The sequence below is a fragment of the Salvelinus fontinalis genome, chromosome 11 (assembly GCF_029448725.1).
Source record: "Salvelinus fontinalis isolate EN_2023a chromosome 11, ASM2944872v1, whole genome shotgun sequence".
NCBI classification, from domain to species: Eukaryota; Metazoa; Chordata; class Actinopteri; order Salmoniformes; family Salmonidae; genus Salvelinus; species Salvelinus fontinalis.
Genome location: NC_074675.1, coordinates 44004916 through 44032593, shown reverse-complemented (window position 1 = coordinate 44032593; position 27678 = coordinate 44004916). Strand labels below are relative to the sequence as shown.

Here is a 27678-nt window from a genome sequence, read left to right as displayed (position 1 = left end):
GGCAAAGACATAATTTAGATGAACTTTAAAAAAGATGTACTGGTTACTTCAGCCATTTAAGTTTTATTACAAAAAAAACATGAGGTAATTGATTTCCTCCACATTTTTGAGTAAGTACTTATTCAGGGATGTGAAACACTATGTTGCAGACAGAAATAGAATGAATAGAGATGACATGATTCCCTATTCTACATTTCTTTCTGTAATTTTACATCCTCCGGAACAGGCCCATGGAGAGAGGAGTTTTAAAGGAACATTTCAGACATGTACAACTTCACATTCATCATCTCTACTACTACCCTAACATCAACAAATGTGAAAATGGCACGTTTTGAAGTAAAAAACAGAGGAAAAAAAGTGGTTCCAATGACATCGGTGTCCATCGTGTGATTTTAACCAATTATGAGTAGGCGTTGCCTACTAATTGGTTGATGATGTAATTGGAAACACGCATCTTCCTTTATTTTCTTTACTACAATACATAGAAATGTGCCATTTTCATATACCCTATGTTGGTGTTGGGGTGGTGCTGGAGATTATGAATATGAAGTAGAAAAATTGTGAAATTTCATCTGACACAACCCATGTCGGTATCACTTTACTTAAAGCATCCAGTGTTCGTGTCCCATCGCGCACTAGCGACTCCTGTGGCGGGCCGGGCGCAGTGCACGCTGACACGGTTGCCAGGTGCACGGTGTTTCCTCTGACACATTGGTGGGTTAAGTGGGCAGTGTGTCAAGAAGGACGCACGGCTCTCGACCTTCGCCTCTCCCGAGACCGTACGGGAGTTGCAGCGATGAAACAAGACTTTAACTACCAATTGGATACCACGAAATTGGGGATAAAAAAAAAAAATTAATAATAATTATATATATATTAATCAGAATGGACGATTAATTAGGGACACCGTATTTTTGGACACCGATTTGGCTGATAAAAAAGTATATTTTTTTACACCTTTATTTAACTAGGCAAGTCAGTTAAGAACACATTCTTATTTTCATTGACGGCCTAGGAATGGTGGGTTAACTGCCTTGTTCAGGGGCAGAACGACAGATTTTTACCTTGTCAGCTAGGGGATTCAATCTTGCAACCTTATGGTTAACTAGTCCAACGCTCTAACCACCTGCCTTACATTGCACTCCACTGTTAAGCGAATGCAGTAAGAAGCAAAGGTAAGTTGCTAGCTAGCATTAAACTTATCTTGTAAAAAACAATCAATCAATCATAATCACTAACTACACATGGTTTATTTTTTTTATATATTTTTTTATTTCACCTTTATTTAACCAGGTAGGCTAGTTGAGAACAAGTTCTCATTTGCAACTGCAACCTGGCCAAGATAAAGCATAGCAATTCGACACATACAACACAGAGTTACACATGGAATAAACAAAACATACAGTCAATAATACAGTAGAACAAAAGAAAACAAAACGTCTATATACAGTGAGTGCAAATGAGGTAAGTTAAGGCAATAAATAGGCCATGGTGGCGAAGTAATTATAATATAGCAATTAAACACTGGAATGGTAGATGTGCAGAAGATGAATGTGCAAGTAGAGATACTGGGGTGCAAAGGAGCAAGATAATATAAATAAATACAGTATGGGGATGAGGTAGGTAGATAGATGGGCTGTTTACAGATGGGCTTTGTACAGGTGCAGTGATCTGTGAGCTGCTCTGACAGCTGGTGCTTAAAGCTAGTGAGGGAGATATGAGTCTCCAGCTTCAGAGATTTTTGCAGTTCATTCCAGTCATTGGCAGCAGAGAACTGGAAGGAAAGACGACCAAAGGAGGAATTGGCTTTGGGGGTGACCAGTGAGATATACCTGCTGGAGCGTGTGCTACGAGTGGGTGCTGCTATGGTGACCATTGAGCTGAGATAAGGCGGGCTTTACCTAGCAGAGACTTGTAGATAACCTGTAGCCAGTGGGTCAGGCGACGAGTCTGAAGCGAGGGCCAACCAAAGAGAGCGTACAGGTCGCAATGGTGGGTAGTGTATGGGGCTTTGGTGACAAAACGGATGGCACTGTGATAGACTGCATCCAGTTTGTTGAGTACAGTGTTGGAGGCTATTTTATAGACGACATCACCGAAGTTGAGGATAGGTAGGATGGTCAGTTTTACGAGGGTATGTTTGGCAGCATGAGTGAAGGATGCTTTGTTGCGACATCGGAAGCCGATTCTAGATTTAATTTTGGATTGGAGATGCTTAATGTGAGTTGATGATATTACTAGTTTATCTAGCGTGTCCTGCGTTGCATATAATCGATCCGGTGCGCATTTCGCGAAAAAGGACTGTCGTTGCTCCAATGTGTACCTAACCATAAACATCAATGCCTTTCTTAAAATCAATACACAAGTATATATTTTTAAACCTGCATATTTAGTTAATATTGCCTGCTAACATGAATTTCTTTTAACTAGAGAAATTGCGTCACTTCTCTTGCAACAGAGTCAGGGTATATGCAGCAGTTTGGGCCGCCTGGCTCGTTGCGAACTGTGTGAAGACTATTTCTTCCTAACAAAGACAGCCAACTTCGCCAAACGGGGGATGATTTAACAAAAGCGCATTTGCGAAAAAAGCAATCGTTGCATGACTGTACCTAACCATAAACATCAATTCCTTTCTTAAAATCAATACACAGAAGTATATATTTTTAAACCTGCATATTTAGCTAAAAGAAATCCAGGTTAGCAGGCAATATTAACCAGGTGAAATTATGTCACTTCTCTTGAGTTCATTGCACGCAGAGTCAGGGTATATGCAACAGTTTGGGCCGCCTGGCTCGTTGCGAACTGTGTGAAGACTATTTCTTCCTAACAAAGACAGCCAACTTCGCCAAACGGGGGATGATTTAACAAAAGCGCATTTGCGAAAAAAGCAATCGTTGCATGACTGTACCTAACCATAAACATCAATTCCTTTCTTAAAATCAATACACAGAAGTATATATTTTTAAACCTGCATATTTAGCTAAAAGAAATCCAGGTTAGCAGGCAATATTAACCAGGTGAAATTATGTCACTTCTCTTGAGTTCATTGCACGCAGAGTCAGGGTATATGCAACAGTTTGGGCCGCCTGGCTCGTTGCGAACTGTGTGAAGACTATTTCTTCCTAACAAAGACAGCCAACTTCGCCAAACGGGGGATGATTTAACAAAAGCGCATTTGCGAAAAAAGCAATCGTTGCATGACTGTACCTAACCATAAACATCAATTCCTTTCTTAAAATCAATACACAGAAGTATATATTTTTAAACCTGCATATTTAGCTAAAAGAAATCCAGGTTAGCAGGCAATATTAACCAGGTGAAATTATGTCACTTCTCTTGAGTTCATTGCACGCAGAGTCAGGGTATATGCAACAGTTTGGGCCGCCTGGCTCGTTGCGAACTAATTTGCCAGAATTTTACGTAATTATGACATAACATTGAAGGTTGTGCAATGTAACAGGAATATTTAGACTTATGGATGCCACCCGTTAGATAAAATACGGAACGGTTCCGTATTTCACTGAAAGAATAAACGTTTTGTTTTCGAAATGATAGTTTCTGCATTCGGCTCGTATTTCTGTGTGTTATTATGTTATAATTAAGTCTATGATTTGATATTTGATAGAGCAGTCTGACTGAGCGATGGTAGGCACCAGCAGGCTCGTAAGCATTCATTCAAACAGCACTTTCGTGCGTTTTGCCAGAAGCTCTTCGCAATGCTTCAAGCATTAAGCTGTTTATAACTTCAAGCCTATCAACTCCCGAGATTAGACTGGTGTAACCGATGTGAAATGGCTAGCTAGTTAGCGGGGTGTGCGCTAATAGCGTTTCAATCGGTGACGTCACTCGCTCTGAGACTTGGAGTAGTTGTTCCCCTTGCTCTGCAAGGACCGCGGCTTTTGTGGAGCGATGGGTAACGATGCTTCGAGGGTGGCTGTTGTCGATGTGTTCCTGGTTCGAGCCCAGGTAGGGGTGAGGAGAGGGAGGGAAGCTATACTGTTACACTGGCAATACTGAAGTGCCTATAAGAACATCCAATAGTCAAGGTATATGAAATACAAATGGTATAGAGAGAAATAGTCCTATAATTCCTATAATAACCTCAACCTAAAACTGCTTATCTGGGAATATTGAAGACTCATGTTAAAAGGATCCACCAGCTTTCATATGTTCTCATGTTCTGAGCAAGGAACTTAAACGTTAGCTTTTTTACATGGCACATATTGCACTTTTACTTTCTTCTCCAACACTTCTCCAACACTCCAACATTATTTAAACCAAATTGAACATGTTTCATTATTTATTTGAGGCTAAATTTCATTTATTGATGTATTATATTAAGTTAAAATAAGTGTTCATTCAGTATTGTTGTAATTGTCATTATTACAAATACATTTAAAAAATCGTCCGATTCATCGGTATCGGCTTTTTTTAGTCCTCCAATAATCGGTATCGGTGTTGAAAAATCATAATCGGTAGACCTCTAAAAAGAGAAAGAAAAAAAAGCATCCAGGTATTATGCATTACAACTTGTTATAAGCATGCATGTTATTCATGTTTTATAGCACGGTAAATATAGAATGTTTTGTCTCTCTATGATTCCAAGTGACTCAAACTGGCTTTTATTTTGTCTGGATCATTACGAGATTATTACAAAACATTATAATGGGCTAATAACTGCATCATCCTGAATTATACCTGGATGCTTTAAGTAAACTACTGTAATAACTACTGTAACATGTTGAACGAACCACCGGTGTACATAGCATTATGAATACATTCAGAGGGCACTCTATCCTAGAACATCCATAGAGTGCATTATAAAACTATCCATAAAACTGTAAATCCAGCTCGTCACTAAACCCCAATAAACCTGTCAGTTTTACACCATGAGGGACATTGTGTCTTGCAATTAAAACAGTGGTATTAACTAAAAATACCTAGTCTGTCTCCGCTGCGCTGTGTCCTGTTCAACACAGCTGGCCTTTTAAATCCATCCTCGGCTCTTCCAGAATGTTCTTTCGTCTTAATTCCAAGCCCTCAACCCCCACCACTACAGACCCAGCATCATTTAAAGGGATTTAAAACATGAATTAAACCAAGAAAACACCTTGCTCAGCATATGGGCCATCCCTCCCTCCATTCCTTAGTGAGAGAACTTGAATTTCTGGTGAGGGATGAATGGAGCGAGGGATGGAGGAAGAGGGTGAAAGGAGAGAGTGAGAAAGAGGCAGGGAAGAGGGGGGATGGAGGTGAGAGAGAGATGATTAGAGAGAGAGAGAGAGAGATGATTATAGAGAGCGATAGAGAGAAAGAGAGAGAGAGAGAGAGAGATGATTGGAGAGTCAGAAGGAGAGAGGTTGGCGGTGGAGTGATGTTGAAAGGAAAAGCTGGTGCAGAGAAATAAGCTGAAACAAAGCAAATCTACTTGTAAATTCCACAGAAGATAAAACAAAGGGAGAAAGTTTATTAGAGAACCAGGAGGAGTGCTTTGGTTCGCCACAGTATGCAATACTGCTCCAGAGGTCTAGTGCATACAGGGGTCTCCAGAGGTCTTGTGCATAGCTTTTTCTGTGCCAATATGCATGGAATATTGGATCGGTGGAAAACACCAAATTCTCTGGGAGGCAATTGTAACATACCAAAGATGGGGTCAGAAACCGAGGCTGTATCATAAACCAGTTTAACCCTCACTGTTTATTAGAGAAACCACACAGTACCAGTCAAAAGTTTGGACACACCTTTTCTTTATTTGTACTATTTTCTACAGTAGAATTATAGTGAACACATCAAAACTATGAAATAACCCATATGGAATCATGTAGTAACCAAAAAAGTGTTAAACAAATCAAAGTATATTTGAGATTTTTCAAAGTAGCCACCCTTTACCTTCATGACAGCTTTGCACACTCTTGGCAATCTCTCAACCAGCTTCATGAGATAGTCACCTGGAATGTATTTCAATTAACAGGTGTGCCTTGTTAAAAGTTAATTTGTTGAATTTCTTTCCTTCTTAATGCGTTTGAGCCAATCAGTTGTGTTGTGATAAGGTAGGGGATATACAGAAGATAGCCCTATTTGGTAAAAGACCAAGTCCATATTATGTCAAGAACAGCTCAAATAAGCAAAGACAAACAACAGTCCATCATTACTTTAAGACAGGAAAATGTCAAGAACTTTGAAAAACCATAATGCGCTATGATGAAATTGGCTCTCATGAGGACCGCCACAGGAAAGGAAGACCCAGAGTTACCTCTGCTGCAGAGGATAAATTCATCAGAGTTAACTGCACCTCAGATTACAGCCCAAATAAATACTTCACAGAGTTCAAGTAAGAGACACATCTCAACATCAACTGTTCAGAGGAGACTGCGAGAATCAGGCCTTCATGGTCGAATTGCTGCAAAGAAACCACTACTAAAGGACACCAATAAGAAGAATAGACTTGTTTGGGCCAAGAAACACAAGCAATGAACATTAGACCGGTGGAAAACTGTCCTTTGGTCTGATGAGTCCAAATTTGAGATTTTTGGTTCCAACCGCCATGTCTTTCTGAGACGCAGAATAGGTGAATGGATGATCTCCGCATGTGTGGTTCCCACCGTAAAGCATAGAGGAGGTGGTGTGATGGTGCTTTGCTGGTGACACTGTCAGTGATTTATTTAGAATTCAAGGCACACTTAACCAGCATGGCTACCACAGCATTCTGCAGCAATACGCCATCCCATCTGGTTTGCGCTAAGTGGGACTATCAGTTGTTTTTCAACAGAACAATGACCCAAAACACACGTACAGGCTGTGTAAGGGCTATTTGACCAAGAAGGAGAGTGATGGAGTGCTGCATCAGATGACCTGGCCTCCGCAATCACTCGACCTCAACCCAATTGAGATAGTTTGGGATGAGTCAGACTGCAGAGTGAAGGAAAAGCAGCCAACAAGTACTCAGCATATGTGGGAACTCCTTCAAGACTGTTGGAAAAGCATTCCTCATGAAGCTGGTTGAGAGAATGCCAGTAGTGTGCAAAACTGTCATCAAGGCAAAGGGTGGCTACTTTGAAGAATCTCAAATATCAAATATATTGTGATTTGTTTAACACTTTTTTTGGTTACTACATGATTCCATATGTGTTATTTCATAGTGTTGATGTCTTTACTATTTTTGTACAATGTAGAAAATAGTACAAATAAATTAAAACCCTTGAATGAGTAGGTGTGTCCAAACATTTGACTGGTACTGTATGTAATACAGTAAGAAAACACATAATCACAGTCCAACAAATCCAATCCTTTTTTGTATGATGAAAAATCTAGAAATTCTCATGGATGTTGTAGAAGGATGATAAAAAAACATTTCCAAATACATTATGTTATGTGTGACTTAAACTTGTACAGTATTAGAATACTTTGCTATTTTGGCTCACACAGCGACCCCACTAGTATCAGACCTGGGCCTGGGCCAATGACCTAGTTGGTCTAATCAGGGAAAGGTGTTATCACGTTGCAACAGGCCAGGGAACCACACAGGCAGGCACTGCTGCCTAACCCCCTTTATACAGCAAGCTGCTCCCCCTCCCACCCGCAACACCCAGCCAATGTGGCCCAGATTCGTTGAGGGGAAAGCTGACACCGAGGTCGGGTCCCGGTGGGGACTTTCCTGCCTCAGGGCGTCTCCTGACTGGGTTTGAGAATAGCCAGTCATCAAACGCGGCATGCCAGCCATCTGCATGTCATGAGTCTGTACATCTACAGCCAGACTAACATTCACTTGCATCCCAGTGGGCTTGGTGAGAGGTGGGGTCGGTGATACTGTGGTGAGACGAGCGGGTTGGGGAGCAAGCAAATGGTGCAGCCTTGAGTATCAACAACCATTATTATGAGCTGCTTTCTCTTAGATACAGACACACAAACTCAGAAAGCACAAATCCACTTGCATTGTAGGATCTACGCAGTTAGTGGCTTATAACAAGCAACCCCCCATGCTACAAGGCTCAGCTCGTTGTCGTTTGTGACACCAGCGTTCTGGGTTTGATTCCAGAAAGGACCAAATATTCTTAACATGTGACTTTCTTTTCATAAAATAATAAAATGAAGAAAAATAAACTCACAAATCAATACATTTTCGAAAAAATAAAGAAAACTGTATTTTTCCAGAGGTTTCTTGCAGTTCCTTAGATGGCCACTCGGGGTCTCTGTTGCTCTGATAAAGCTGCATGCTCCTCTAGTGCTTCTTAGGGGAAAAGACCAGACTCTGTGCTTTAACACGCACACACTACCACGGTCAAGTCATCCCGACGCCTACCCACCTGTCTGTCCTCTCCTACATTATTTACCGAGGAGTGCCTGCTGAGAAGGGTTTTCCTCCCTTCGTAACGAGGACAGCTCTCTGATCCCCTTTGTCTGGAGGGATGGAGGGAAGCGGGGTAGAGGGATGAAAGTTCCTCTCTACCTCCTCTGGCTTAATGCTTCCTCCTGTACTGTCTGTCTGCCCATCAGACTCTACTCACTCTATTGTCTACCTCTCTGTATTCATGTAACAGAGGCAGACAGGAAATAGAAGACGGAAATGGGCTGTTTTGATTTTTCACTTCACTTCAATTTATCATCCCACACATATTTGATCCGAGTAGATCACTGATGCAGTGGGGCAATACAGTAGGCTACACGGTACAGTGTTAGTAATAATGCAGATTGAGTTGTCATTGATCAATAATTGAGGTCTTGATCTTAACTACAGTTAAGTCACAGAAGGAGACTAAATAATAACAATGGAATGTTTATTGGTTAACTGGTCCTCTCTTGCCAAGAGTCCCATCCAACTTCTCACCCAGAAATCCAGAGAGGAAAACAGAACCTCCCCATTCTGCTCTGATGTGCTCTGGCTGGAGGGGGTGGGAATCCCTGGAGAACAACCAGACAAGGTGCCCCCGCTGTCGTCCGTGACGAGGCGGAAAATTCCCTTGTTCACTGTCATCATTCCTGCCCCGGGGATGCCAACCCGATATTTTTTCCACGCCAGCATGCCATCTCTTTCCACCCCTCGTACGATCGCACCGCCACATGCCAACCTCACAGGAAACTGAACTCTGACATTTGACCCCCAGAGGTCAATGAACAATGGCCTCGGCCATATCTCCGAGCCTGTCCATCTAGAGCAACAGCAATTTCCATCCATCTCCAATTTCATTCTATCAACGAAAAACAGGAGAGAGAAGGGGAAAGATGGCTGTTTAAGAAGCAGGTAGGCTAAATGTTTGTGCTGAAGTTTGACCTGGTGATTAACACAGCCAACTTCTCACCACATATGCCTGAATCCCCAGTCTGACACTTTCAAAGCCGTCCATCTACTTCTGTCTCCCCGTCACACTTCCAAATGTCTAAACACAAGCACCAACAACATACGGCAGGGGAAAAACAGTGTCTTATATGTGTTTGGATTTGTGTAATTACCATCACTGTCCAAGAGGCAGGCCCAGTGACCGAAGGGTCTTGTTGAGCTGGGAGATTTTAATTAAGCAGCTAGACAATATAGCATGCGCAAATATTATTTCCCCCTTGGAGTCCTCCAACCTCCTCTATTTTGTGTTGCAGCAGCCAGTTTTCATGTTTACAGCTCATGGAGAGAAAGGATAAAGAGAGAGAGGGGGTGGGAGAGAGGAGGGTGAGAGAGGGAGGGAGCGAGAGCAATCATGGCGGTGTGTTTTCATTTGAGCGCAGGGTGTACCATAGTTCATCTCTCTCTACACACCAGTGTAATGTCAGGGAAGTACCAGGAGGAGCATAACACATTAGCCTGAGTGACCATCAGTGACAACCCAGCTCCAGCTCATGTGACCACAAACAACTTGACCCCTGACAGGAGACCCTGTAGAGTAGTAGACCCTTGTCTCAGGGGTCGAACAATCTGATTCGACGATTTATCTTATCCTTAAAAAAAAAGGAGCTATGTGGCCTTTACATTTTATCCACTCAGCAATGTTGGCCTTTGTGTTTTGGTTTTTATTTATTTGCCTGTGAAACCACCAGCTAGGGGTTTCCTGGCTCTGACGGTATCCCCTCTCTGATAAGGGTTACACTGTCCCAGGACCGCAGACCATTGGGGAGGGGCCCCGGTTAATCTGAATCTGGCAAAGTCTTCATGCTGAGCTGTCGGGCTCCTTTTAGATTTACAGTGGCCATCGACCGGCCATCAATCACTAGACTGCGGCGCTCGCAACCAAGGCCCCAGTCCAAGATGAGAGAAGATCAATCTATTACGGTCACTTGCATTTCAATTGGGCGCCCTGCCCCTGCCCCCACCTAAATGAATGATCAGACAGATTCTAACCATATCTGTGCCTCATTGGGCGGTTCTTAACAGAAATAACATTGGGAATGTTCTCTTCTTACCTCTTCATTTAGAAGCTCTATCCCTTGTTGTTTCAAGAGAATAGAAAATAATCCTAGAAAACGACATCGCCTGAGTCAAACTCTTTTTCACCATAAAAACAATAGAGGAAATATGCGACCGATGTTAAATGCACCGTAAAACTACAGTGGGGAGTAGAATCTAACAGGGCTGAGTAATTGCCTGCGTTCCTGACTGTGCTCCACAAGACCGGCTATTTAAAGCTCTTTACCTTTGAGTTGGCAAAGCTGGGATTAGATATCAAAGTGGGCCGAGAACAGGGAACATCAAGGTTAAAACAACAACCTGTAAACATAGCCCATTGTAAGACTGACAAAAATACTTCAAAACATCTCAACACATGCCCGCAAGTAAACTCGCTGGCTTTGCCCCAATTCACACCTATGCGAAAATATGCCCCCATGGGGAAAATGGCAGTCTCTTTCTTTGTGTGTGTGTGTGTCAAAGACAGCCCCATCCCCTTCTCCCTTTCTCTCTATGTCCCGGAAACTCCCCTTTGATGCCCCTATTGGACAAAAAGAGTCGCTCTGAGACTTTTTGTGCTGACTCACTTCACAAAGGTCTGTCTGTGTCCATCCTCCTCCAGAGTGTGCGTGCCAAATGGACCGCAGTCCAGTCCAGCCCATCCCCATCTAAACCAACCCAAGAGACGCCAAATAAACGAATACATCGTCGAGGTAATGAATACTGGGGACTCTGTGCTTACCTTTGTTATTGTAGACGTCTAGGTAGTTGGGTGCTGAGAAGATGGTGATGAGAGAAGGAAACCCTGTCGTCTGGCTCTTCCTGTACATGCGGTACCTAGAGGGAGCGACAGCATCATGATTACCGTCCCCGTTACAACAACACTCCCTAATACTCTGTAGCTCAGTGTGGTAGAGCAGCGGGCTCGACTCCCAGGACCATCTGAAATGTACGCACGCATTACTTTCAAATTGTTTGGGATAAAAGGGCCTGCTAAACGGTATATATTACAACAGGTTATATAATAATGCAATATACACATTGTGCATGTGAATGAAGTCAACAGTGCCCCGAGGAATGATTTAATTGATTTGGACACGGTAATCTGATCCTAGAGCTGTGCCTAAGGCTGACTTGTACGTCAAGCTGTCCTTGCTCTTTGAGTGGGACCAGACGGTCTGCGTGGACAAGCAGCGGGAGAGTCAGTTTGGGCGTTCCTCTCTGCCTCATCAGCCTTTTCTTCAACGTTTTGACATGCTTGCTACCAAAGTCCTTTGAAGGGGCACCGATGGCCAAAACTCAATAACTTTTAATACAGCACCATTTTTTAATAAGCACAGGTTCAAATGTTTACTTGCGTAAACTCAAGCGACATAGTTGTCCAAGGAGAATGGCTGTAGCAGTCAGCGGTGGGTAAAAAGAGGACACTTACCCAGCGTCCTGTGCTTCATGGGCTCGAATGACAGATAACAAGTTATTGTGTTGTAGAAAGTCGCAGACAGCGGGGTAGCTGTTGAAGACAAGATGACACATGCTTGATTAACGGGATCTAATTTGATCTAAAGACAGTGATTAGATTTCGTTGACACATAATTGAAATAGATATTCATTCAAATGTATTTTAATACATTTGTAAATATTGCAGATGTATCTTCACCATGTTACCATCAGAAAGGGTAAACAAAATAATCCAGCATAAAAATCACGAGCTTGTGGTTTCTCAACAAACACTATAATTATTTCATGTGTGTGTAGCTTTTGCATACTCATGCGGTTCTGAACAGGCTGAGATGAAGGTGACCAAAACAAACTGACAGTAATTACAGTATAGGACAGTTGCAATATTTTCCATGCCATAACCTTTCCTTACCAAAGACACCAAAAGTCCACTGGAAATGTCCTTTCGCTCTCAGTGAGGTAGGCCCTAGTCACACAGCCAACAACCCCCTAAAAACCAGTTATGGTGAAAACATTCCTAAATCAACTACCGGAGAAGGAACGTTTAGTAAGTGAGTGACCTTGGGAAACAGAATGCAACTGTGAGTCCAAATCCTTTCATAACTCCCGACCACAACAACTTCTAAAGGCTATTCCATGAACAGCTGATGTCACATGAGAGCCATCCAAGGATAAACATGCAATATTCTAAGACTGTTTACAAATCGTTCAAAGAACCCCACTCATTGTGCAACCTATTCATGTTTGTATTTTATTGTAGGTTACAAATAATCAACCATTTCACTTTGAGAAAAATACACATCAGCTGTACATTAGGAAATACGTGACGTACGTGAGATCTTTAGCTCTGTGCAGGACGCTAAACGCAAGTGCTTGTTGCTGGATACAGCTAATTTGCATAACAATGGTCATGCTCTTTGCTCGGTACGAGTCTCCATTGCTGAATGCTTCTGGAGCTAGAGGGTAGCTTACTGCTTTGTGTGATAGGTAGATGGATTTTTTTTGTGAAGCCTTGCACTTCTGGCCACTGGGCACTTCTGGTAACATCCAATGTCCTCACCCTACAGTTAATATCCAGGACAAAAAGTAAACAAGAGAACATAAACTCTCACTTCACTAAAAGTAAACAAATATGTCTCAATTCACATGTCCTTGTTAGACGGGTAACAGGATACGCTTTGAGTGGCACAGTTACACATCAGGCTTCTCAGCTAAGAGTACTTTGTTTTGTCACTCAAGGTGGAAGTAAACATAGAAATAGGTCTAGGTATAAGTTCATTCTGTTACTGGTCACATGAGAACAGAAAATACGAATTACGGAGGAACATTGCCAAAGTGTGTGTACGGTTTCTTTGTGGTGTGATCGCATTGCTTCGAGGATAATAAAAAGTGTGCATCTGATATCCATCTTGATTCATTATTTGAATCCATTATTTCTTTCCATGCACCTGTCACTGTTTAGCAGATGATGTTGCTAGGTATTGCTCAGAAGACTAAATACATTTTGTGCTGAAAGCATTTGACATCTCTTCTGGGACACAGATGTGAGCCATCCAACAGTTGTGCACTGTCCCTAACTAATCAATAAATACATACACCCTGTCTACTTCAAATCTGACAGTAAACTCTGTGAATCATTTGTACAGCCAAAATCCAATTAAGGGCTATTTTCATAAAGCATCTAAAATACCATGCAATTGCCTGCTTAGGCTACTCACAAATAGTAATCAATGGTTAAAAAAACCCAAACATATTTAGGCAACAACCACACAGCAAAGTGTCCGCTAGGCTATAGTGGGATAGAAAAGATGGGGCCTGCATTCAAAACAACATGCAATTTCACACCTCAGTAATGTGTGTAAAACAGTTATGAGGGGTCCTATGGTGCTGGAATAAGACACAGCTGCCAGAATCAGGAAAAGGGACTAAACTGAGTCTTTTTTCTCCGATTGGCGAATTGTACTCCTTTTAGTCTGGAGCTTGAAGCTGGCCCATAAACTCAGCATGCCAGTGTGCTGCCAATTACAATGAGCCCTGCAGGCAGATCCAGCCTAGGGGAAAACAACAAGGCTACGTGTCAAATGGCATCCTATTCCCTATATAGTGCACTACCCATAAAGGACTCTGGTCAAAAGGAGTGCACTATGTAGGGAAATGTAGTGCCATTTGGGATGCAGCCCAAGGCCACAGAGGAATTTAAGCCAAGCATAGAAAACCCAGGAGGCTGTTGGGCTAGGGTACAGGAGGAAGCAGCTAACCTGGGTTGGAATTTTACTGTCCGATCCTGTTTGAGTGTTTATACTACAACAGCCATTGACAAGGGCCCTGTTCAAACAGTGCATTTGGAAAGTATTCAGACACTTTGACTTTTTCCATATGATGTTACGTTACAGCCTTATTCTAAAATATACACTACCGTTCAAAAGATTGGGGTCACTTAGAAATGTCCTTGTTTTTGAAAGAGAAACACATTTTCTTCCCATTAAAATAACATCAAATTGATCAGAAATACAGTGTAGACATTGCTAATGTTGTAAATGACTATTGTAGCAAATGTTAATTTTCACAAAGTTTGCTGCTTCAGTGTCTTTAGATATTTTTGTCAGATGTTACTATGGAATACTGAAGTATAATTACAAGCATTTCATAAGTGTCAAAGGCTTTTACTGTCAATTACATGAAGTTGATGCAAAGAGTCAATATTTGCAGTGTTGACCCTTCTTTTTCAAGACCTCTACAATCCGCCCTGGCATGCTGTCAATTAACTTCTGGGCCACATCCTGACTGATGGCAGCCCATTTTTGCATAATCAGTGCTTGGAGTTTGTCAGAATTTGTGGGGTTTTGTTTGTCCACCTGCCTCTTGAGGATTGACCACAAGTTCTCAATGGGATTAAGGTCTGGGGAGTTTCCTGGCCATGGACCCAAAATATTGATGTTTTGTTCCAGAGCCACTTAGTTATCACTTTTGCCTTATGGCAAGGTGCTCCATCATGCTGGAAAATGCATTGTTCGTCACCAAACTGTTCCTGGATGGTTGGGAGAAGTTACTCTCGGAGGATGTGTTGGTACCATTCTTTATTCATGGCTGTGTTCTTAGGCAAATTTCTGAGTGAGCCCACTCCATTGGCTGAGAAGCAACCACACACATGATCCCGCAGCCCCACCCCGATCCCGCAGCTGAATCAACTTTAGGAGATGGTCCTGGAGCTTGCTGGACTTTCTTGGTCGCCGTGAAGCCTTCTTCACAACAATTGAACCGCTCTCCTTGAAGTGCTTGATGATCTGATAAATGGTCGATTTAGGTGCAATCTTACTGGCAGCAATATCCTTGCCTGTGAAGCCCTTTTTGTGCAAAGCAATGATGACGGCACGTGTTTCCTTGCAGGTAACCATGGTTGCCAGAGGAAGAAAAAGGATTCCAAGCACCACCCTCTTTTTGAAGCTTCCAGTCTGTTATTCGAACTCAATCAGCATGACAGAGTGATCTCCAGCCTTGTCCTCGTCAACACTCACACCTGTGTTAATGAGAGAATCACTGACATGATGTCAGCTGGTCCTTTTGTGGCAGGGCTGAAATGCAGTGTAAATGTTTTTTGGGGATTCAGTTCATTTGCATAGCAAAGAGGGACTTTGCAATTAATTGCAATCCATCTGATCACTCTTCATAACATTCTGGAGTATATGCAAATTGCCATCATACAAACTGAGGTAGCAGACTTTGTGAAAATTAATATTTGTGTCATTCTCAAAACTTTTCGCCACGACTGTACATAGGCGTACAGAGGCCCATTATCAGCAATCATCACTCCTGTGTTCCAATGGCACATTGTGTTAGCTAATCCAAGTTTATAATTTTAAAAGGCTAATTGATCATTAGAAAACCCTTTTGCAATTATGTTAGCACAGCTGAAAACTGTTGTCTGATTAAAGAAGCAATAAAACTGGCCTTCTTTAGACTAGTTGAGTATCTGGAGCATCAGCATTTGTAGGTTCGATTAGCGGCTCATAATGACCAGAAACAAAGATCTTTCTTCTGAAACTCGTCAGTCTATTCTTGTTCTGACAAATGAGGCTATTCCATGAAAGAAATTGCCAAGAAACTGAAGATCTTGTACAAAGCTGTGTACTACTCCCTTCACAAAACAGCACAAACGGACTCTTTACAAGAGTAGAAAGAGGAGTGGGAGGCCCTGGTGCACAACTGAGCAAGAGGTTCTTAGAAATACATCACATTTACGTAAGTACTCAGATCCTTTACTCAGTACTTTGTTCAAGCACCTTTGGCAGTGATAACAGCCTCGAGTCTTCTTGGGAATGATGCTACAAGCTTTGCACACCTGTATTTGGGGAGTTTTTCTCATTCCTCTCTGCAGATCCTCTCAAGCTCTGTCAGGTTGGATGGGGAGCGTCGCTGCACAGCTATTTTCAGGTCTCTCCAGAGATGCCGATCGGGTTAAAGTCCGGGCTCTGGCTGGGCCACTCAAGGACATTCAGAGACTTGTCCCGAAGCCACTCCTGCATTGTCTTTGCTGTGTGCTTAGGGTTGTTGTCTTATTGGAAGGGGAATATTTGCCCTAGTCTAAGGTTATGAGCGCTCTGGAGCAGGTTTTCATCAAGGATCTCTCTGTCTTTGCTCCGTTCATCTTTCCCACGATACTGACTAGTCTCCCAGTCCCTGCCGCTGAAAAACATTCCCCCCCAGCATGGGCCAAAGAGTTCAATCTTGGTTTCATCAGACCAGAGAATCTTGTTTCTCATGGTCAGATTCCTTTAGGTGTCTTTTGGCAAACTCCAAGCAGGCTGTCATGTGCCTTTTACTGAGGAGTGGCTTCCGTCTGGCTACTCTACCATAAAAGGCCTGATTGGTGGAGTGCTGCAGAGATGGTTGTCCTTCTGGAATGTTCTCCCATCTCCAGAAATGAACTTTGCAGCTCTGTCAGTGTGACCATTGGGTTCTTGGTCACCTCCTTCACCAAGGCCCTTACCCCCCGATTAATCAGTTTGGCTGGGCGGCCAGCTCTAGGAGGAGTCTTGGTTTTTCTAAACTTCTTCCATTTAAGAATTGTTAGGTTCTCAATGAACCGAGTAAAAACTCACGGACGAGTAAAGCTAACACTTTGGGTAAAGCTCAAACCAAGTTTCTTTACCCAAAGTGTTAGAAAGCTGAACAGACAAAGATATGTTTCCACCAGCACAAGGATATACACTCACATTTGGGTGCAGTCTCCTCCTTCCCTCTAAACATTAAAACTTTATCGCTAGGCAGGAAGTTAAGTGACGTGGGTAATAAACTGTTCCTTCTCCCTTAATATGACCTGACCTGACCTCGGTCCCAAATCCTCACTAATCCACAGCTCTTCACCCTTATCAGTGACTGCAACCATGTGCTTGCCTTTCTTTTACTCAGTACACCCCAAGCCTCTGTCTCATATCCACCCTTAATTGACCACACCATATACATTCCTCCTACAGATAACCATTCACTTCTGGTGTAGAAACCAGACTGTAGCACCCCTCGTTTCCATAGGATACCTAATGATTAACAACATTTCAAGTTTAGGAGTCAGAACCCATCAGAATGATGGAGGCCACTGTGTTCTTGGGGACCTTCAATGGTGCAGACATTAATTGGTACCCTTCCACAGATCTGTGCCTACACAATCCTGTGTAAGAGCTCTACGGACAATTCCTTCAACCTTATGGCTTGGTTTTTGCTCTGACATGCACTGTCAACTGTTGGACCTTATATAGACAGGTGTGTGTCTTTCCAAATCTTGTCCAATCAATTGAATTTACCACAGGTGGACTCCAATCAAGTTTTAGAAACATCTCAAGGATGATCAATGGAAAAAAAGGTCTGAATACTTATGTAAATATGGTATTCCTGTTTTTTATTTGGAATACATTTGCAAAAATGTTTTAAAATCTGTTTTAATTGTCATTATGGGATATTGTGTGTAGATCGATGAGGAAAACAAATAATTTAATTCATTTTAGAATAAGGCTGTAACGCAACAACATTTTGAAAAAGTCAAGGGGTCTGAATAATTTCCTAATGCACTGCATTACTTTTAAAATGCATCCTTCCTTCCTCGAAGTAATCACTTATCTGATATGCCATAAAACCCATGCAGTAATGCCAGATTAGGGATTACTTCAAGGAAGCCTGGAAGGAAAGATGTATTTTAAGTGTTTGAACAGTGCCCATCACCTTTAAATCACTGTCCCTCTGTCAATAGTCGATCCTACTGGATTTAGTATACTGGGTCCTTGTAACTGAGATATCAGAGATATCAGAGATGGCAGGGGCATACCATGGAAATATCACTAGCAGCCAGAACCCGAGAGCGACAACACAGCTCTCTTACGCTCTCTCAAGTGACAGGGGTGACATTTCTCTCCCTGACAGGGTCCCTGTTGTCTGGCAGATAGTCAAGCGAGACCATTTACAGCAAACGATTGGGTCATATACAAATCTAACTCTAGCAGGACCATTTACAGCAAACTGTTGGGACATATACAAATCTAACTCTAGCAGGACCATTTACAGCAAACGATTGGGTCATATACAAATCTAAATCAGGACCATTTACAGTAAACTGTTGGGACATATACAAATCTAACTCAGGACCATTTACAGTGAACTGTTGGGACATATACAAATCTAAAGCAGGACCATTTACAGCAAATTGTTGGGTCATATACAAATCTAAATCAGGACCATTTACAGAAAATTGTTGGGTCATATACAAATCTAACTCAATCAGGTCCATTTACAGTAAACTGTTGGGTCATATACAAATCTAAGTCGAGCAGGACCATTTACAGTAAATTGTTGGGTCATATACACATCTAAATCAGGAACATTTATAGTAAACTGTTGGGACATACAGACATCTAACTCAATCAGGACCATTTACAGTAAACTGTTGGGACATATACAAATCTAACTCAAGCAGGTCCATTTACAGCAAACTGTTGGGTCATGTACAAATCTACACTGAACACAATTATAAATGCAACATGTAAAGTGTTGGTCCCATGTTTCATGACCTGAAACAAACTTACTTATTTCTCTAAAATGTTGTGCACAAATATGTTTACATCCCTGTTAGTGAGCATTTCTCCTTTCCCAAGATAATCCATCCACCTGACAGGTGTGGCATATCAAGAAGCTGATTACACAACATGATCATTACACAGGTTCACCTTCTGATGGGGACAATAAAAGGTCACTCTAAAATCTGCAGTTTTGTCACACAACACAATACCACAGATGTCTTAAGTTGAGAGAGCGTGCAATTGACATGCTGACAGCAGGAATGTTCACCAGAGCTGTTGCCAGATAATTTAATGTTAATTTCTCTGCCAAAAGCTGCCTCCAACATTGCTTTAGAGAATTTTGCAGTATGTTCAACCGGCAGACCACGTGCATGGCGTCGTGTGAGCGAGCGGTTTGCTGATGCCAATGTTGTGAACAGAGTGCCCCATGGTGGCGGTGGGGTTATGGCATGGGCAGGCATGAGCTATGGACAACAAACACAATTGCATTTTATCTATGGCAATTTGAATGCACAGAGATACCATGACAAGATCCCGAGGCCCATTGTCAACCCATTCATCTGCTGCCATCACCTCATGTTTCAGAATGATAATGTCGCAAGGATCTGTACACAATTCCTGGAAGCTGAAAATGCCCCAGTTATTCCATGGCCTGCATACTCACCAGACATGTCACCCATTGAGCATGTTTGGGATGCTCTGAATCAACGTGTATGACAGCATGTTCCAGTTCCCGCCATAATCCAGAAACTTCACACAGCCATTGAAGAGGAGTGGGAAAACATTCCACAGGCCACAATCAACAGCCTGATCAACTCTATGCGAAGGAGATGTGTCGCGATGCATGAGGCAAAAACCAGATACTGACTGGTTTTCTGATCACGCCCCTCTCTTTATTTCAAGATATCTGTGACCAACAGATGGATATCTGTATTCCCTGTCATGTGAAATCCATAGATTAGGGCCTAATTAATTAATTTCAGTTGACTGATTTCCTTATATGAACTGTAACTCAGTAAAATCTTTGAAATTGTTGCATGTTGCATTTATATTTTTGTCCAGTATAAGTCAAGTGAGACCATTTACAGTCAACTGTTGGGTCATATACAAATCTAACTCAAGTAGGACCATTTACATTAAACTGTTGGGTCATATACAAATCTAACTCAAGTAGGAACATTTACTTTTCTTTTTTATTGTGTTTATTTCTTTTTTACTTCAGTTTATTTTAGTAAATACTTTGACACTTTTTTTTCTTAAAATTGCATTGTTGGTTAAGGGCTTGTGAGTAAGCATTTCACTGTAAGGTCTACACCTGTTGTATTCGGCACATGTGACAAATACAATTTGATTTGATTTGATTTACTGCAAACTGTTGGGTCATATACAAATCTATGCACAGCTATCACATAGTCCTGACCTACATCAAATATTGAATGCAAATAAGCATCATTGTTCCCACATAAAATACATTAACTAATTCTTCATTCTTTATGTGGATCCCCTTTAGCTATTGCCTTATCTCACTGTGACTCCCTGTTGAAATAAAGGTTAAATCAAAATAAAATAAATAAAGCTTAAGACAAGCTCTACGCAGAAGCAAGATTCGGAGTGTCGCAATGTCGTTTACCGGTATTCAACGTGGTTTTTTACTACCTGAAAATTGAGACAGGCCGTGGAGGCTGTGTTGTCACTATTCATCAAATTAGCCTATTTTGCTTTGATAACCAAATGTAATCTCAGCTATTGTTCAAACAGTAAACCAAACAACAAGAATTCACCCCAAAATATATTTTGTATAATAGTAATAACTACAGGCTAAAATGGTAGAACCTGCTGCAGCCACCTAGCAATCCATGTGCTTTTTTTCTCGTGAACAAAACATGATGTTCTATTTTTAGCTGATATGGGAATTAATACACAAGCAGTATATCAAACTAGGAAAATGTGTTAGGTTACACCGGCAAGTATAAGAATATTTGCCAGGGCACATTTAAAAAAATTATAAATCAGATTACTTCACATAGCGATGTGGGAAGCTAAAAAGGCTAGCTGGCTTGCTATGTTTTTAGCCAGGCTAAGGCTAGCCCAAAGACCGGCAGATGGCGATATTGAACTGAAATTGATGGTTTCATTTTACCGTCCAAACGCATTGTATGCAGCCGTAAATACACTCGTATCCCTGTGGACCGGTTTGTACCTAAAACATTATCCATTCAGGCTGCAAAGGCGTCAATTTCCTATTAATGGCAAGAAGGCAGAGAAAACGTGGAAAATACACATACTCCCTTTATGAAACACCATTTGGCTAATGCTACTTCGTGATGTTGTGCACTGCGTTCAGCCAAGGGTAAACAACAGATTGCTGCAATTTGATTGGCTGAAAGCGATAGGCAACAACCGGGAATAACATTCCTAGGCATTAGCCACTTTAGCATGGTGGTGGAAAATGGTGTTTCATAAAGAAAATATGCATATTTTCCCAATTTTTTCAGTCTTCTCACTATTAAATATAGTTAAGGAGGACACCTTTTCAGCCTGAATGGAGAATGTTTTAGGTACAAAGCGGTCCGTAGGGGATACGTGTATTGCCGGCATAATACAATGTGATCGGACTGTAAAATGGAAACGACTCAATATCGCCCTCTGCTGGCCTTTGGGCTAGGTTAAAGCCAGCAAGCCAGGCTGCCAGCTAGCTACTACTTGCAAGGGAAGGCGACTCTTCCTTGTTTTCACAAAATGAAAAGACCTTTAGAGACCACTAGTCTTCCTGGCGTTTGTACGCTTGTGAAATAGGAGGTCTTTAAAATAGGTATTATGGGTACAGAAAATAAGTCTCTGACAAATATGATATATGCAGTCTCTTTTCAAATGATATCAATATGCACATTCTAAGTAATGCCTTGAGAACAACCCTACCCAATTCACTGCTTTCTGTTGGATGGACTGCATTTCTAAGGGGAATCATATCTACAGTCACTAACCCAGGAGAAACATTTGACAGCTTGGGCTGCTTCAGGCTGGCTTTGCCACTAGCATGCCAGGATCAAATGGGCGTCTGTCCACCTGTAATGACTGGACACTGGAGCACTAAAACTCACATTTGGAGAAGACTCTGGCCCTGTGCTAACGCACAAGTTCATTACATTCAGGACAGCGTGAGCTCCCGCAGCACTTCCAGCGTTTCCTTTCTTTGCTCTGCCTGTGTCTGGGCTCCTGAGTGGCACAGCGGTCTAAGGCACTGCATCTCAGTGCAAGAGGCATCACTACAGTCCCTGGTTTGAAACCAGGCTGTATCACATCCGGCTGTGATTGGGAGTCCCATAGGGCGGCGCACAATTGGCCCAGCGTCGTCCAGGTTTGGCCGGGGTAGGCCATCATTGTAAATACGAATTTGTTCTCAACTGACTTGCCTAGTTAAATAAAGATTAAATAAAAAATCATTAAATATTTAATGGGAGTTCATATATGTGTTACATAAACACTTGCGACAGAGTAATGAGAGAAAAGGCAGTTTCCCTGGTACCATGACAAATGCAGGTTACAAAGCTACTATGATCCAGACAGTGGAAAAGGGACTGAGGGGCTTCGAAGGGCACTGAATGAAGATGAACATTTGTCAGAATAAAGTGGGTTGGAAGGATTTGGCAAAGGAAGGTTCAGTGATGCTTCAATGGCACAAGTGAACTGTTTTATTTGGAGGGTTATATTACTGTAGAGCCAAGAAGTGTTACACTAGATCCATGTCAAGTCCATTGTATGATACATCAGCAATTTAACAAAGTCAGCAATGGTAACAAAGCAAGATATGGCCAACCATTACAAAAGCCAAGTTAAGACACACACGCACACGCACACACACACACACATTCTTAATAATGTGCACTGTCTCTGTCAACTAAATGACAAATAAATGAATACATTCACAGCCTCTTTTTCACACTACGCAGCTTGTGAAGGAGGTGACGGCCCACCTGTAGAAGTAGGAGCAGCCTCTCACTGTGTTGTGTGTGAAGTGTTCTTGGCTCTTCTCGTTCCCAAAGTCCTCCAGGGGGTCTGACCACAACAGGTCACACATGGGCCCGTACGCAGGGGGCTCTTTGAATCTGTCTAACTACAGAGACAGAGGTACACAGAGTCAGGAGAGACAGGGAGAGACAATGTCAATCAGTCAGGAAAATGTCTCATCTATGCGGAAACGGAGTCAGTTTAGCTTCCTCAATAAGTTGGTGTAGTGATACCTACTGTATGGGAAAGGGATCTTGAGTTGACAATTAGTCTTGCTACATTCAACTGTGGTCACAGCAAAACGTCAAATGAAATGCCGGGTTCAAGAACATTGGGAAACGGCGGCACTGCATTTTGGCAGTTATGCCTTCATCAGAGCATGTTACAGTAAAACTGCTGGTAGGGTCTCACATCTGTGTGTGAAAGAAACCCACAACATGTAATTGGATGGACTGGATGACAATTTGTGCCTTTTATAAGTATGAAACATGAATAGATATTTTAAATCTTGACTATACTAATACTTCCTCCTGGGAAATGGAATGAAAAGCTACAAATTAAAGTGATCATCCAAAAGCACATGACAGACATTTCTCAGAGAAGGTATATACCAGGGCTGGAATCAATTCCATTTAAATTCTAGTCAATTCAGAAAGCAAACCAAATTCAAATCATTGCAATTTGAATTGGAATATCATTGTACTTCCTGAATTGACTGGAATTTAAATGGAATTGACCCCAAGCCTGGTACAGTATATACTGTAGCAAAGTGGACACTTCAATAGTGCAGATATTATTACAGAAACCATTTGATTGCAGCCACAAAATCCAATTGTCGTTATTGAATTTGAGAAAAAGCAGGATCCAATTATTCAAAAGGTTTAATCAGAAGGCCAGATTGCAAATCTGTGTTAGTTTGGGGCCTTGTTTGAGGTAGGTAGTCCATGGTGTGTTATCAAGGTCATTTATTTTCTAAATAAATATTTCAAGAGAAATTGTAAAGACTATTTCCTTGAAAAGCAAAAAGGAGAAATGAAACAGGTTTTAACCAAGGTCTGTGTAAACCTAATTGATGTGCCTTTCACAGAATAAAATCCACTTGAATGAAAGTTTGTTACAAGGGAAAATGCATGATCCTTCTTATACTGAACATCCATTACACTTTAATGAAACATGGACATGACTTGTTAAAACCATACAGTGGCAAGAAAAAGTATGTGAACCCTTTGGAATTACCCGGGTTTCTGCATAAATTTGTCATACAATTTGATCTGATCTGATCTTCATCTAAGTCACAATAATAGACAAACACAGTGTGCTTAAACTAATAACACACAAATTATTGTATTTTTCTTGTCTATATTGAATACATCACTTAAACATTGACAGTGTAGGTTGGAAAAAGTATGTGAACCCCCTAGGCTAATTACTTTTCCAAAAGCTAATTGGAGTCAGGAGTCAGCTAACCTGGAGTCCAATCAATGAGACGAGATTGGAGATGTAAAAAAAAAAAAACACTCACAAAATGGGAGTTTGCTATTCACAAGAAGCATTGCCTGATGTGAATCATGCCTCGAACAACAGAGATCTCCGAAGACCTAAGATTAAGAATTGTTGACTTGCATAAAGATGGAAAGGGTTACAAAAGTATCTCTAAAACCCCGATGTTCATCAGTCCACAGTAAATGTTGCTACTCTCCCTAGGAGTGGCCGTCTTGCAAAGATGACTGCAAGAGCACAGTGCAGAATGCTCAATGAGGTTAAGAAGAATCCCAGAGTGTCAGCTAAAGACTTACAGAAATCTCTGGAACATGCTAACATCTCTGTTGATGAGTCTACGATATGTAAAACACTTAACAAGAATGGTGTTCATGGGAGGACACCACAGAAGAAGCCACTGCTGTCCAAAAAAAACATTGCGGCACGTCTGAAGTTTGCAAAAGAGCACCTGGATGTTCCACAGCGCTTCTGGCAAAATATTGTGTGGACAGATTAAACTAAAGTTGAGTTGTTTGGAAGGAACACACAACACTATGTGTGGAGAAAAAAAGGCACAGCACACCAACATCAAAACCTCATCCCAACTGTAAAGTATGGTGGAGGGAGCATCATGGTTTGGGGCTGCTTTGCTGCGTCAGGGCCAGGACAGCTTGCTATCATCGACAGAAAAATGATTTCCCAAGTTTATCAAGACATTTTGCAGGAGAATGTAAGGCTATCTGTCCGCCAATTGAAGCTCAACAGAAGTTGGGTGATGCAACAGGACAACAACCCAAAGCACAGAAGTAAATCAACAACAGAATGGCTTCAATAGAAGAAAATACGCCTTCTGGAGTGGTTCAGTCAGAGTCCTGACCACAACCCGATTTAAAATGCTGTGGCATGACCTCGAGAGCGGTTCACAGACATTCTAAGAATATTGCCGAACTGAAACAGTTTTGTAAAGAGGAATGGTCCAAAATTCCTCCTGACCATTGTGCAGGTCTGATCCGCAACTACAGAAAACGTTTGGTTGAGTTTTATTGCTGCCAAAGGAGGGTCAACAATTGATTAAATCCAAGGGTTCACATACTTTTTCCACCCTACACTGTGGATGTTTACATAGTGTGTTCAATAAAGACATGAACACGTATAATTGTTTGTGTTATTAGTTTCAGCAGACTGTGTTTGTCTATTGTTGTGACTTGGACTTCATTTTATGACCAATTTATGAAGAAATCCAGTTAATTCCAAAGGGTTCACATACTTTTTCTTGCCACTATACATGCGATATATTCATACACTATAGAAACAATTCAATATCCCAAGTATTCATGATTTTAAGGTAAAAAGAGAAGATCATTCCGAATGTAGTAGTCTGTGTAAAATGTACCAAAGTCGGCACAAATTAAAAGCATATTGCATTGGGCTTTGTCACGCAAGGAATGTAGTTTGGGAAATCACGTACTTTCCTGATGTCGTCGAGGTTTGAGATTTCTGGGGAAAGTCCTCCGTGTACACACAGGAACTGCTGGTTCATAAGGGCAGCCAGGGGAAGGCAGTCGAAGGCGTCCATACACTCATCGTACACCCGCTCTGAATACTTAATTCTACCTGTCAGGGTGGAAATAGGGCGAGGACTGAAGAGTGTTGCCAGGCCAAACACCCCTAGCTCTTACACACTAGGGCAGTGTGCTGGGCCTGGGTCGGAAAGTTAAAACAAAGTGTCAGAAAACATCCAAACGACATAACATTTTTTGGTTATACTCTAAGCCTGAATCCAACAGCAATAGCCCTGACATATGTAAATACATATCAAGGAGAAAGCAAGAATCTGATTTCATACTATGCCAAGAAGCACTTTTCCGCGTGAACATTTGAAAGTCAAGCGTCATGTTCAATGTAAAATGCTTCAGAAAGAAAAACTCAAAACCACACTTACATTCCTGCTTAAATGTGAAATACTCTGTTAAATGTCTACATTCGTGGTTCCCACGGAGCAAAAATAGTGTTTTGGGGTATAGGATCTTTAAGGCCCACAAGTACAGCACACACTGGAAGACAATAACAAAGACATAGGAAATTAATTAGCATATTTTCAGAGAACATATACAATACACAATGACTAATAGGAGTCTCAGATGTACGAAAGCTAAAGCATCAACCACTTCCTTCTTTAACTTAAAGGATTATGCAAAACGCATCATACCGTGACACTTTCTGTATTTTGAAAGTTCTACAGTGCATTTGGAAAGTATTCAGACCCCTTGACTTTTTTTCACATTTTGTTACATTCCAGCCTTATTTAAAATCGATTACATTGTTTTTTCCCTTATCAACCTACACACAATACACCACAGAATGACGAAGCAAAAACAGGTTAAAAATGTTTTTGTTACAAATTTGGGCTCTGTGTCACGCCCTGGCCTTAGTATTCTTTGTTTTCTTTATTATTTTAGTTAGGTCAGGGTGTGACATGGGTAATTTGTGGGTTTTGTAGTGTCTAGGGTGGTTGTAAGGTTTAGGGGGTTTATTTAGAGTAGTTGGGTTTATGTTTAGTATAGTTGTCTAGCTGTGTCTATGGTTGAGTGTAGGTGTTTAGGAAAGTCTATGGTTGCCTGAATTGGGTCTCAATTAGAGACAGCTGGTTATTGTTGTCTCTGATTGGGAGCCATATTTAAGGTAACCATAGGCTTTAGCTGTTTGTGGGGAATTGTCTATGTCTAAACGTTAGTAGCTTGTGTGTGCACTTTCGTTTTGTAGCTTCACGGTCGTTTGTTGTTTTGTTAGTTTGTAAGTGTTTTGTTTCGTTTTTCCTTCTTCAAAATAAAAAGAAGATGTATTTTCCACGCGCTGCATGTTGGTCCTCACTCTCTCCAAAAGACGATCGTGACACTCTGTCAGGTTGGATGGGTATCTCTCTGTACTTTGATCCGTTCATCTTTCCCTCGATCCTGACTAATCTCCCAGTCCCTGGCTCTGAAAAACATCCATACAGCATGATGCTGTCGGTGCCAGGTTTGCTCAAGACGTGAAGCTTGGCATTTAGGCCAAAGAGTTCAATCTTGGTTTCATCAGACCAGAGAATCTTGATTCTCATGGTCTGAGAGTTTTTAGGGGCCTTCTGGCAAACCCCAAGCGGGCTGTCATGTGCCTTTTACTGAGGAGTGGCTTTCGTCTGGCCACTCTACCATAAAGGCCTGATTGGTGGAGTGCTGCAGAGATGGTTGTCCATTTGGAAGGGTTCCTCCACAGAGGAACTCTGGAGCTCTGTCCGGTTCTTGGTTACCTCCCTGACTA

General features: G+C 41.7%; 1 protein-coding gene across 3 annotated transcripts in view; it reads right to left on the bottom strand.

Moving 5' to 3' along the window:
* Positions 1 to 27678, bottom strand: part of LOC129865765 (protein phosphatase 3 catalytic subunit alpha) — a 130465-nt gene that overhangs the window by 22239 nt on the left and 80548 nt on the right. For all 3 annotated transcript variants that reach the window (XM_055938773.1, XM_055938774.1, XM_055938775.1), the window contains exons 4-8: positions 26321 to 26432; positions 25847 to 25992; positions 22866 to 23005; positions 11802 to 11879; positions 11112 to 11206 (exon numbers count right to left, since the gene is read on the bottom strand). In XM_055938773.1, coding sequence (XP_055794748.1) covers positions 11112 to 11206; positions 11802 to 11879; positions 22866 to 23005; positions 25847 to 25992; positions 26321 to 26432 — 571 coding nt within the window. The remainder of the gene's footprint in view (positions 1 to 11111; positions 11207 to 11801; positions 11880 to 22865; positions 23006 to 25846; positions 25993 to 26320; positions 26433 to 27678) is intronic.